The sequence below is a fragment of the Candoia aspera genome, chromosome 4, assembly GCF_035149785.1.
Source record: "Candoia aspera isolate rCanAsp1 chromosome 4, rCanAsp1.hap2, whole genome shotgun sequence".
Taxonomy (NCBI): domain Eukaryota; kingdom Metazoa; phylum Chordata; class Lepidosauria; order Squamata; family Boidae; genus Candoia; species Candoia aspera.
The window spans coordinates 65,152,594-65,165,289 of NC_086156.1; the positions used below are offsets into that span (position 1 = coordinate 65,152,594).

The 12,696-nt window shown below is 37.8% G+C and overlaps 1 protein-coding gene across 1 annotated transcript in view; it reads right to left on the bottom strand.

Annotated features, from left to right (window-relative positions):
* Positions 1 to 11,550: 11,550 nt before the first annotated feature.
* Positions 11,551 to 12,696, bottom strand: part of FHOD3 (formin homology 2 domain containing 3) — a 311,906-nt gene continuing 310,760 nt past the window's right edge. Inside the window, exon 27 of the mRNA XM_063300332.1 lies at positions 11,551 to 12,404. Within this exon, the coding sequence (XP_063156402.1) occupies positions 12,322 to 12,404 (83 nt within the window). The 3' untranslated portion in view covers positions 11,551 to 12,321. The remainder of the gene's footprint in view (positions 12,405 to 12,696) is intronic.

Here is a 12,696-nt window from a genome sequence, read left to right on the forward strand (position 1 = left end):
GCCTCGCCCTTGACCTCCCTTGCCTTACTTTCTCTGTTTCCTAAGTATCAGTTGCTTTTAGCTGTCAATCTGCAGCAGCAGCAGCAAACGATCAGCAGCCCAACCCCCCTTCTTCCTCTCTCCTTGTTTGATTGTTTAGTGAACAATTGTATTTAGCCATGAGAAAAGAAAACTGGGAGGAGAGGGATATATCACACTTCAAATATCGGAAAGATCTCATAGAGCAAAAGGTGACAATTTGTTCTGTCTCATACCAGAGTGCAGGATATGGAATAATGGATATAACTTACAGGAAGGCATATTCCAAATGAATGTTAAAAAAAAACACCTGACAATAATAGCAGTTTGACTTGGAACCAATTACCTAGACTGGTGGTGAATTCTCCTTCATTGGACGTCCCTAAGCAGAGGCTAAACAACAAGCTGGTGGTTGAACTTGATAGCCAAAAAGGGTCCTTCTGACTATGATCCTAATGCTTAGTTAATTGTGTGAGGGGTCCTTTTTCAATGCACTGCTGGCTCACTTTCAGAGTTCTTCAGTTTGGTTATGCTAAAGATTATATTGGTTCTCTCACTTTCAATTCCTTAAGAGGAATTCCACATAACATCCTAAAATTGTTGACCCTTAAATATGTATCCGTGGCTAAGCAATAATAACCTGTTTTTCAAAGTTGATCTGAAATATTGAGGAAAAGTGAATATGCTGAAGACAAAAATAAAAAAAATAGAAATATTTGCATATTTTCAACTGCTTTCTCAAAATACGTGTCATGGAAGGGATCACCAGCTGTTTAGCGCATTAATCTGTAACCTTCATTACTCCCTGACTTGATTCTATAAGCTTTTTCTTTTTTGTATAGAAACTAACTCTGTCTCAATTTTAAAATTAAAAAAAAAACCCTATGCTTTGTCAGTGAACATCTGGAATTTAGAACTGCTAATGGATCTGCTGTGAAAGAAGAGAATGATGAAGTGTCTAGCCAACCTGAGTCATATGTTAAAAAACATTATAGCTCTGCTGGCAGGAAGCCCTTTCTTCTCTTAACTTTGCACCACTAAAATTGGAATACTAAGCATTCAGCTAGGCACTTGGTGTATATCCCATTGGGTCTAGTGGGGTGTAGATTAATCCCTTAAAAACATAAAAATCAAGCTACTGGCTTCTTATTCTGAAAAACAATCCATCTGCCAACTTAGTGTTTATTCTAGGGTATTAACATATTCCATATAGTGAAGATATACGTTGAGGTCTGCAACTGGTAGCTCCTGGGTCAAACCTGCAAACCTGAACCATGAAGTTGCCAACCAAAAGCAAGAGAAATGTATGCAAATCATATCAGCCACATGAAATCAGTGCACCAAAACTTTTGTTGCAGTTTTGAAAGGGCACATAATTCACTAGTATGTCATTCAAAATATTTTTGGCTTAGAAAACTGCATATAAAAATATTTACTTTTGAGAAAGTTATGCACAAAAAAAATATTATATATATTAGGGAAGAATTGTAGCTTTTGTTATTTGTTTTAAATAATGGATACAAAATTTACAGAATTTACTTGAAGAGGCTATATAAGAATAGATACCAGCTATTTTTCACAAACTCACATATTTTGTGAGCTGCAGTATGGCACTCATACATTTTGCCATGGTTTTATAGTTTACTGTTGAGAAAAAACTCCATGATATTCACAATACTTATTGGGCAGTATTAATGATAGGGTCTGCATCATGTCTGCTTGCCCATCTCAAATCTTGTCTATTTCCTTCCACAACTGGCAGTAACATCTGAGCATCCATGCCGATGTTTGGCCTGCCTTTTCACCCAATGCTTTTTATAACTGAAATTCTGGAGGTCTGGAATGTAAGAAATATATGTGGAAAGTCTGTGCCTAAACTTTTTCCCCATTATATCTGTACAGTATGCCAGAAGTGTGGAACTAGAAAAGCACAAATTTTATTACTATTTACCTGCATTCCAGAATCTTCTATTTTAAAACGGAAACTTTGCCCAGCTATTGTTTTATGAACCGTGTTCCAGAATATGGAACACAAAAGGCATAGTCCTTGAGTTACGACAGTAATTGGGACTGGAATTTCCATTGCTAAGCAATGCGGTCATAAAGTGCGACATCACATGACTGCATCGCTTAGCGATGGCAATCCCAGCAGTCCCTATTGCTGTCATTAACCGAATTCCACTGGACATTACCCAAGGACCCACCCCAATCCAAGCCATTCTGGGCTTGGTCCCTACCAGCCCCGAGCCTTAGTTCTTCCAAGGTAAAGGACTGTCTCCCCTTCAACTCTCCCCAACTGCCTATTCCCCCTGCATCTCTGCCCTTTTGGCCATCCTGCCTTGCAGGATTGCAAACAGCCCCAGAACTGTGTGGCTCTGGGTCTTCTTGGCATGCTGCAGCTCTGGGGCTGCAAGAAGCCTGAGTTTCAGCACAGTGGAAAGTCATAGCCACCCCTGGAAGCCTCAGCTGCCCCAGCCTGGCCCAGCAGCATGGTGTGGTGTGAATCCACAGCTGCCCTGGGAAGCCCCAGCTGAGCCCAGCAGCACGGCACAAAGCCGCAGCCAGCCTGGGAAGCCAGTCACCCCAGTCCAGGCCCAACCACAGTCACCCTCACCACCCTGCACTCCAAGGCCCCTGCTGCCCTGTGCTCCGCCACCCCAGCTGACATTTGCCATCTTCTTGCGCATGCTGCTGATGAGGTGTGCCTGCCTCCGCCCTTCACGAGGCAGCTGCTGGCCATGTGAGGCCATCTTCCCCAGTTCTTATGAGGAAACCACTGTACATGACCTGGGGAAGAAAGCCTCGTGTGGCCAGCAGCTGCCTTGTGAAGGGCCAGGCCAGAGATGCTTGGTCAGCAGCAGGAGCAAGAAGACAGCAAAGGTCAGCTGGGGTGGCAGGGGCCGCGGAGTGCAGGACATAGATGGGGGGAAATAGGTGGGTGGGGGGGAGTTGAGGCACCCTTGTGATCTGAAGTGCAGGTGGGCTGCCAAGCGCCCAAATTTTGATCATGTGATGCTGCAATGGCTGTAACTTTGGGGATTGGTTATAAGTCCCTTTGTTTGGCACCACTGTAACTTTGAATGGTTGCTGAATGAATGGTTGTTCAGCAAGAACTACCTGTACAGTATGTAGGAGGGCTACGCACAGGAGTTTTTTCTTCTGTCTTCTTTATGTTTGCAAAAAAGAAAAGAAAACCTATAACCCCATTGCATGAATACATATGTCAGCATAGGATTTAAGCAACAAGAGAAAATAGTAAAAACTAGGTTTTTTTAAAGCAAAGTGTCAGGATGCCATCCTGCCAGATGCCATCCTGCCATGCTTTTAGATAGATTCTGTAGTTATTAGGCAGATGGGGTTTGTAGTAATTAGATGGCCTGCTTGCAGGGTAACTAATAGTGCTGTAGAGATAGGGATGGTATGCAAGACTGTTGGAATGCAGGAAGAAGGGGTGAGAGCCAGTTAGCAAGGTCAGCCAGCCAGGACATCAAAGGACTGGCAGTTTAGAGCTGTGGAAGGAAACCAGCAAGGGAGGGGCTAATTAGGAGGGACTGAAACTGGAGTGTTTAAACTAGCAATTAAGCACACTTTTGCTCAACCTGCTCTTTACATTGATTCTGCTCACGTGTATTAATTAAAGAACTTTTCCATATCCTACCATGGCTCATGGCAAGAGTTTCTAAGTAAATAACAACGGAGTGGGTCATCACCAAAAGGACTGTAGCACTTTACATGTAAACAAAACAAAATAGCACTACTTCAGATGTGTTGTGTTTTTCCCCCCCTCTTCATCCAATTAAGATTATTTCTTCCTATGATTCAGAAATTCCATAGGAGGAAAACAAAGAAAACTAAGAAGGGTGAATGGATATGCAATGATACCTGCAGATATGCTCCTGTTTTATGAGGTGATAGAAAAGAATCAAGGAGAAAAGATGAATGTTAATGCAGAAGTAACAGGCATCTTCAATTTCTTTAATGAAACTAAGCATCATAGAACATCCACAAATTCAAATATTGGTGCTTCTATTTGAGAAAGATGTTTTGAATATTTATGTCCCAAGCCAGCAATACAGATTTTACAAAATCTTGTCCAATCCTGAATTGTAAGAGGTAATTGTGTCCCCACGCACAATCGGGAAGGTTTTAATATGAAATTTAGTATGAAAATTTTAAACCAATGATATAAAAAGCGACTTCACTGGGAAATCAAGGTGAGATCACACACACACACACACACACAAAGTCACACAAACGAATAAAGTCAATGTCACCATAGCTAAAATACAAAATAAGATCTTAAGAGTTTCAAGATTCACTACACAGAGATTGGTTACAGGCAGTCATCTGAACTTTATGTGTAGATATTGTTTGACAGAGCTTTGCTGCCAATGTTCCTTACTTTTGATGTGAAGACAAGTGAAAGCTAGCCTCTTTGAGAAGTCTAATTATTGCTTTGTCCAATCCAGCAAAACAGTCCATCTCTGATGTTCTGGGGCCAGCCAGCAAATCAGAAAACTATCTAATAGCTGAACTCACCTTCTTAATTACCCCAAATGCCATCAAATGGTCATGAGAATGCATTGACTCTTATCTAAATTTGATTCCAAAAAGCTAAGCACAGTGGGACCTGGTTAGTACTTGAGATGGGAGTCCAACAAGAAATTCCAAGAGGGTAGGTTAGATTGAGTAGTATAAAAATATAATCTGGCAGAGGGAAATGGGAAAATAGTTCAGTATTATTTCAAAGAAAATTACATGGAAGGGATTATGATGTCACCAGGAATTGAGCTTTAAGATTTACTTATGGAAAATTACTACATTTCAAGTATGTCCAAGGGGGCTCTGAGCAATCATAGGTAATCATATCCACTGAAAAATAATTTCCCTCATAGAGACAAATTTGTTAATTAAATTCATCCTAATTTTCAATGCTGCCATTGGTGTGTTTTACTAAAAGTTGCAAAATTATATATTTGGAAAACTCCTGTAGGTGTGTAAATATGGGGTACTGAATGTTTCTATAAAAGTGTCGTATCACTCACTTGAATTTATGCAGATTTTCTAAATCAGAACATGTCTTTAATTGCTTTTGCATTATGATAAAACTGTATGTAACAAAGAAACAAGATATGACAACTATATTTGAGTGTATGTTCTATAACTTTAATGCTCTGGTATTTCCCACAGTTAACATTTATCCACACTCTTCAATATTTAGAATTCAAGATATCTCAGCAAGATACCTTTGTAAGGTTAGATGTAGACTACATTTCAAAATTTGGGCCAGATGTTTAACAGGAACACATTTTGCTCACTTGCTGTAAGCCATAAATTGATTTTCTGTGACTGTCTAGTGAATCTTAATTTCCTTTCACTGATCTGTTTACTTCCAGCCCTCGATTTCCATTCTCCCCATTGCCAGTAACTTACTGCATTTTGTTCTCTATGTTCAATGCTATTATTTCTGCTCTGACTTTCCATCAACATTCCCAGTCATTCTATGGTGGTGATGATTTCTTTCAGGCAGTGATGTTACAGCCAATGAAAACAAGAATTTTTTTGTAACATTAAAATGAATTGTAAAAACAAAAAGCCAGATATCCAGCCATTTTTAGTCTGGTTAAGGATTGAAACCAAAACAGATATGCCCCTTTCTATCCAGGAAGAGAAAAAAAACTGCACCATAAAACGATTGCATGTACATAATATAAATGAATTTTCAATTACACCAATATTCCAACGCTGAATGACCCAGGAGGAAAAAAAATAATCTAAAAGTTATAAGGAGTTTGAGAGCAGAGATCGATGACAAGTGCTGTAAAACCTGATTTAAACTCAGAGTAGTGCCCAAACTGAATGAAGATGGCTACATAGTTTAAATGTGCTCTTGTATGCAATAAATTCAGAAAAAATTAATTCAGTTCTTCATATCCTCTATTACTCTTTTCAGAAGAAAACCCCATTCAGCTGAATGAGGCTTATTTCCAAACAAATGAATTTAGAACTATACTTCAGAACTAAGTAAAACTCTGGGGATGTACTAAATTCCAAGTTAATTGAATTAATCAGTTTACAAGATTGTGCATATAATCAAAATAACAATAAATCATTCCTATCTATATATGTATATGAATTTCTGTCATTCTGTATTTTTGTGTGTTTTTTAAAATATATTTTTGATCATGTATGGTTGGGTCTTTGAATTCACAGAATAATACTGCTGGGTAAAATGCTTATTTTACACAATACTACACAAAGAAAAAAGACTATTAACATGTTCACATTTTACAGTAGTTATCTTTTCTCTAATTATTATTATTTTCTACTTTACAAACTTTTTATAAAAAAATACACAGCTCACAAATAAGACATGAGAAATCAAAAAACAATCCTTACAAAGAGAAATATAATCCAACATCACAATGCTTTATTTTATAAAAGAGCCTTATATTTCTCTGTTATTAAAACTTAGTGGATTGTTGTAATGTAACAAAGCATTTCAAAAATAATTTAAAATTTTCTTCTTGTATGTAAGTTGTATTTATTATAGTATTTACACATTTGTATAAATCAGTGTAATACTAGCTTACTAAATATAATTCCATGTCATATCATATTTAGAACCATTTAACGGGAACCACATCCAAAGTACAGTAAATATGTTGTAGAAATAACTTTTTATACTGTTTCCTGGTTTCATTGTTTAATCTTTGCCTTCATAAACTGGATAGATCAGAATTTTCCTAAATAATTAAACAATGAATCTCAGTTCCGCTCTCTCTGAAAAATGAAGTCAAGGCATAACAACAAATTTACTGAAATTCACTGGTGTGTAAGAAACCATAGAAATAAATGGAAAGGTAACTCAGATTCTATAGTCTTCTTCTATAGAACTACTCAGTGAAAGTTTATAAATTCCTATTTTTCCCTACATTTACCAATGTAAACTACTAAGAAAGCTAAGATATTTCTCTTTAATTTTAACTAAGAACATGCCCCACTTAACTCAGTGCTTAGTTCATGTAAGGATTGCAGTGTCTGTATTTCTCATGTCCTTTTTCAGTAATTCCAGGACAGTCTCAATTACATCCTTAAAATGGTATTTGAATTCTTGGCTATCAGTGGTTACGGATGGGTTTCTTATTGTGCAAAACAAAGTTTGGGAGAGGGTGGAAAGATATGAAACCATGGTAACCCTTCAGTATTCAGTCAGAAAACATACAGTTTAAAAATAAATAATTTTAAAATCACATTATGCCCTTCTGAATCAAGGTTTAATAAAAAGGGGATTGACTTAAGAGTTAACTGAAGTTAATAAAGGCTATTATAAAATATTTTAGTGGATTATAATTTTCAAAGCCTTAACAATACAAAGTGCTGCACCAGTAAAAAATCATGGACAACTATGAACAACATAGTGCCTTCAACCTGGATTTGTTTGCAAATCCCAAACAGTATCCCAAACACCATTGCTTGAAGCAGCAATGTATAACCATTAGCAGCAGACTTTCCGGATAAAAGGGAGACTGAACCATGTGCGAAAAAAATGAGTGTTTGCTCGGGTCCAGGCTCAGCACACAAGCAAAGGTTTGTGATCTTTTTTTTAAAGGGCCAAAATATTTAGCACTTCTACACAAAACATAAACCTCTTCGTTACATTTAGTGAATCTTTTAAATTCATTTTTGTTAAATTATCCATACAATTTTAATACAATATCCTTTTTAGCTGAATTCAGAAAAGCTCATAAAGCTTTAACTCTATACACATGTTCCTGGAACTAAGATGACTGAACTCTTGAGTTCAGGCTTTAGGATTGCACTGCCAGGCTTGCAAGAAAATGACAGTTTGAGTTCAATGGACAAAACTATTCTCTCGTTATATAAACATCAACAATCTTGTACGTTTAAACTTTTGGATAGTAGGTAAAGGTAAAGGTTTCCCTTGACGTAAAGTCCAGTCGTGTCTGACTCTAGGGGGCGGTGCTCATCTCCGTTTCTAAGCCTTAGAGCCGGCGTTGTCATAGACACTTCCGGGTCATGTGGCCAGCATGACTCACGGAACGCTGTTACCTTCCCGCCGAAGCGGTACCAATTAATCTACTCACATTTGCATGTTTTCGAACTGGATAGGCTTGGTCAAAATTGAAAGTCAGGTGAACTTGGGATATAGTTGTAATTAGTTTTTGTTTTATTTTATGTATTTACCTATGTAACATTTTCCCCTTTTGTTTTTGTGTATGGTGAATTCTCCATTTTTATGCATGTCTGTTTGAAAATGGATTAATTAAAGGTATTTGGTGACTTAAAAAAACCTACAAAGCAGCAACAAGTAAAAAATGTATGTTCCATCATGGTCTTAACATTTTATAATGTGGAATTTCCTTGGGCATTTCTGAGCATAGCTTAGAAGCCTTAGTAGCTACATAGTACACTGATAATTACTCTTCAGTATGGGTAGATAGAAGTTACTTGGACACAGTTTACATTCAAAGCTGGGATACATTTTTTGCCTTTTTTTGTATCAGTTAATAAATGCTAATCTGTCTCTTCATCAAAGAAATAACAACACTGGACACATTTATGAATTGTTGCTTGAGAGAAACATTCCAAAATGAGCAGGACAGGAACACTGGAATTGGTTTATTAAAGACAAACTAAGACTAAAAGAACAATTCCACCCATTTCCCCAAAACATTCTCCTCTTGCAATATTGGGCTAATTGTCTAGTGAGATGAGAGTGCTGTTGTTTATTTGAAATGGCTGAAGTCTTCCATTTTTTGTTTTCATTAAAAAAATGCCTTGCATCTTTCACTGAAATGCCAGGCTGACTCTGCAGCTTCAACAGCTGCACTTCCAAAAATGCCTTGGAAGCAGGGTTAGATGATGCCACTTCCCCTGGGATTTTAGGAAGTGGTGAGCAGGAATTCGTGCAGAGTGCCTCATGCTGCATCTCACCAGTTTCTCTTTCACAATCCTATGGACACAGTGTGGTAAAAGGCGAGGTTCTGAAGAAAAGACCGTCATTTGGAAGTGGCAAGATTAATTACCTTTATTTTTTGTAAATTTAGAAAATCAGTCCTCAGCTACCTGGAAACAGAATTTCCACTCTTAATTTTCAGAGATCTTCCTTTCTCTCTCTCTGTCTCTTTTTTCCACCTGCAGTCTTTTAAATGGGGTTGTTTGGCCTTCACTCACCAACTAATGCTCATTGCATCTTGGAGAATATTTTACTGATATATGAATTTCAGTTGGTGTCCTGATTTCTGGCGGGTAACAGAAAAATCATGACCACTTTCATTAGGAGTACATTCAAAGTCTTGTCAGTCACAAGATGCAAAGGAATAATCCAACAGGCAAACTACATGGGAGATGCATTTGGCATAAGATTGAAAAATGACACACAAAATATATTGTAATATAAAAAAATAGATCAATGGTAAAATAGATCAATGCAACAATTTAGGATGGCAATTTGCTTACCTCTGGAAACTTCTCTATACTGTGATTAGCACTTTTAATTCTTTTAAATTAACCCTTTACGTTTATTTGAAGAAATTGTAGACAAATATAATTGTGATGTATTTTGGTAGCCAGCAATCCATAAGAAATAGGATTCCTTGGATCTTTTTCTGCAAAAGTGAGAAATATGGCTCCAATCTTGGAGACAAAGCCACATGCTCCCCTTTCCAAGTCAAGCTGGATCTTTCCAAAATACAGAAATTCAGGTATCAGAAAATTTGAAAAGAAGATGAGGCAGGAAGGCTTGGCAATAGGATGAAAACATAGAAAAAGTCTCACCAGGAAGGCGATGAAGAGATACAAACATTTCTGTTGTCTGCTATCAGGATAGCACTGAAATTCTTGAAACTCTATTGTTGCACTTAGAGTCATATGACCCCACTTACAGTATTTTAATAATTTAAACATTGTTTTGTGGGTCTTTTCCCTTTATTGATATCATTTTGAACATTTGTAAGTATTTATTGCTATTTGAACTATGCAGTGCTTTGGATTCCAAAAATGTGCTCTGAGTATGTGGAGGATGTGAACTTGGCACCTCTTTGCAACTCTTTAAAGCAGGCACCAGATTGCCCAGCTTTAAAGAATTGCTAACAAATGCTCATTCATGCTCTGAAGTACCTTTCCTGAATTATTTGAAGCACTGCAAAGCCCTGATATGAGCAACAAAAATGTTTCTGATGGCTACAATTTAGAAAACCAATACCCAAAATTAATTTAGTCCTTTTGAAACAAAAAGAAAAAAGATCAGTATCATTCATTGTACTAATCATGCCTTCTTTCTAGTTGAAAACACAGCAACTAGGTTTATTACCAAAGTACTTACAGGTCACCGTAGAATCACTAAAAAGTAGTGCATCAGGAGGAAAATGTGTAATTCTGCAGCCCAGTGGAACCTTTTCCAGTTCCATGTTACATCCCTATAGGTCCAAGTAAATTGCAGAACAAAATCAAACAGTCAAGTGAGAGACATTATTAGAGATAAAGAGGTACAGATGGTTCTTCCTTCTGCTTGTCCCGCTTACTGTGGGGTCCACTTGTTTTGCACTGTGCTTACCTAGTTCACATAGCAAAGCTTTCAGTGCATGATCTGACAAAGGTTTTTGTTTCCTTAACTAGCTTGTCACAGCACTTGATGCTGATCAGGTCTACGAGGGAGTGACTGGAGCAAAGGTCACCACCTGGCTTCATTGCCTAAGGAAGGACTAGGATCTGCATTTCCCCACTCCTAGTCCAGCACCTTAACCACTATATGATGCTGGCTCTCATTCATAAAGAAGTATACATTATTTTTTTAACGATTGTATATTCAATACTTTCTGTATAAAGGTTGTTGGTAGAATCCTCCAGAATAATGTACAATATTACAAGGCTTATCAACCCCAACCCACATTTGACCAATGCTAGACAATTGCTACTAGCATAAAATCCTGTTTCAATGTAAAAAGTTCCTTCACGTTGCCATACTCATAAAACCTAAACCAACCCATTAAAAACCCTTGATTCTTCTAATTTTCCAATCTGGTTATGTATCTCTTGGAAACTAATGTAACTCATGGAAGTATGTGAAATGAAACTTCAAACATATTCTTTAAATGACAGATTATTTACTTCTAGAAGCAAACTCTACAGAATACAGTATATTGATGCAGACTTTCATGGTCAGTGTCAATCCAATGGTGCTGAGCTTCTGAGCTAATAGGCCATGGTCTAATTATTTGGGGCTGGCATCTTCAGAGGTGAATATAGTCTGCTCTGTTCCACAGCTTGCCTGTGAGCTGCCTAGTGCAGCTGTTCAAAAGCCTGGAAGGTCATCACCATTAAACTCTACTGAGGTTAAAAGAATGCCATTGGTGAGATGGTGTGGAACAAGTTTGATATTTAAAGCAATTGTTTTCCTTATTGAAACTGAAATTGAATGAGGAAAGCAGCTTAATGGGCCTCCATGTGAGCACTCCTTTCCCATTTAAACCTTTATAGGAAATAGTATTTTGTCTCAAACTATTCTGGTATAATTTAACTTGTCTTTTATTTTTATGCTTGAGTGACAGGAGATATTTATGTGCTATCCTAGCAGAATTCCAAATCAGTGAATTTTTATAAAAAGGAACATTATAGGCATCTGGATTCTATAGGTGTACATGTGTGTATGCACAAATTGACATATATTTTACATTCTTGGTGAAAAGGTAAAAATAACGAAGTATATTTCTCTGCCTTTAGAAAGATAGTAGTAATGTCAAGAAAAATTCTTTAAAGAATTGATAAAACATAATGCTTTACAATTACTGCAATATGCTGCAAGGAAAATGAGCATTAACGCCTTTCACACACAGGCCTGCAACTAGGGTCTGCGTCACCTAGGGCAAACATGGATTCCGCGCCCATTTTGGCCCCCCCCCGCGCGGTGCCCGGGGCACATGCCCTGCTTGCCCACCCTAGTTGCGGTCCTGTTCACACAATACAAGATGGCCCAAGGGCAACTCTCTCCAAGGCTATATCAATGCAGCATGACAGAATGAGTGTGACACAATGTTCAATTGATCTTCTGCTACCGTAACGTATTTTTGTAGTGGCCAGTTACATACTTTTAAAAAATTAGCCCTCTGAGTTTATTATTTGCTTCAGTGTTATGCAGCAATGGGGTAAAACAAATAGCAGCTGAAACTGGCAGAGGGGTGCTGAACTTAAAAGACTGTTGATGGCATGCGTGCATGAAAGAAAGAAAGAAAGAAAGAAAGAGGAAGATGTTTTTTCTTCTAGCAGACTTGATTGCTGTCATCACACTTGCATCTCTGAAGTGCCCATCAGACCCAAAGCTTTGGCTTCTTCTGGAGTCAGCCCACTCTTAAGTGTCCTCCTTACTGTGCAATCAGAAACAGAAAGAAAAAGATTGAATGAATGTACTACGACAAGCTGCACAATCCTATATGGGAGCACTCAGAAGTAAGTATTATCCTCCCTCCCTCCCTCTCTCTCTCTGATGTGAATATATGACCAGGGCAATATCACAAACTGAAAAGCAAGTACAAATGTAAAGACAAAGCGTTACTTTCCTGAACCGAACAATTGGTGTATTGTACACATAAATATCTGAGTGTGGAATCAAGCCATTGCACAGCAGACAGAATACTATTTATGATGGTTTCACAGCCT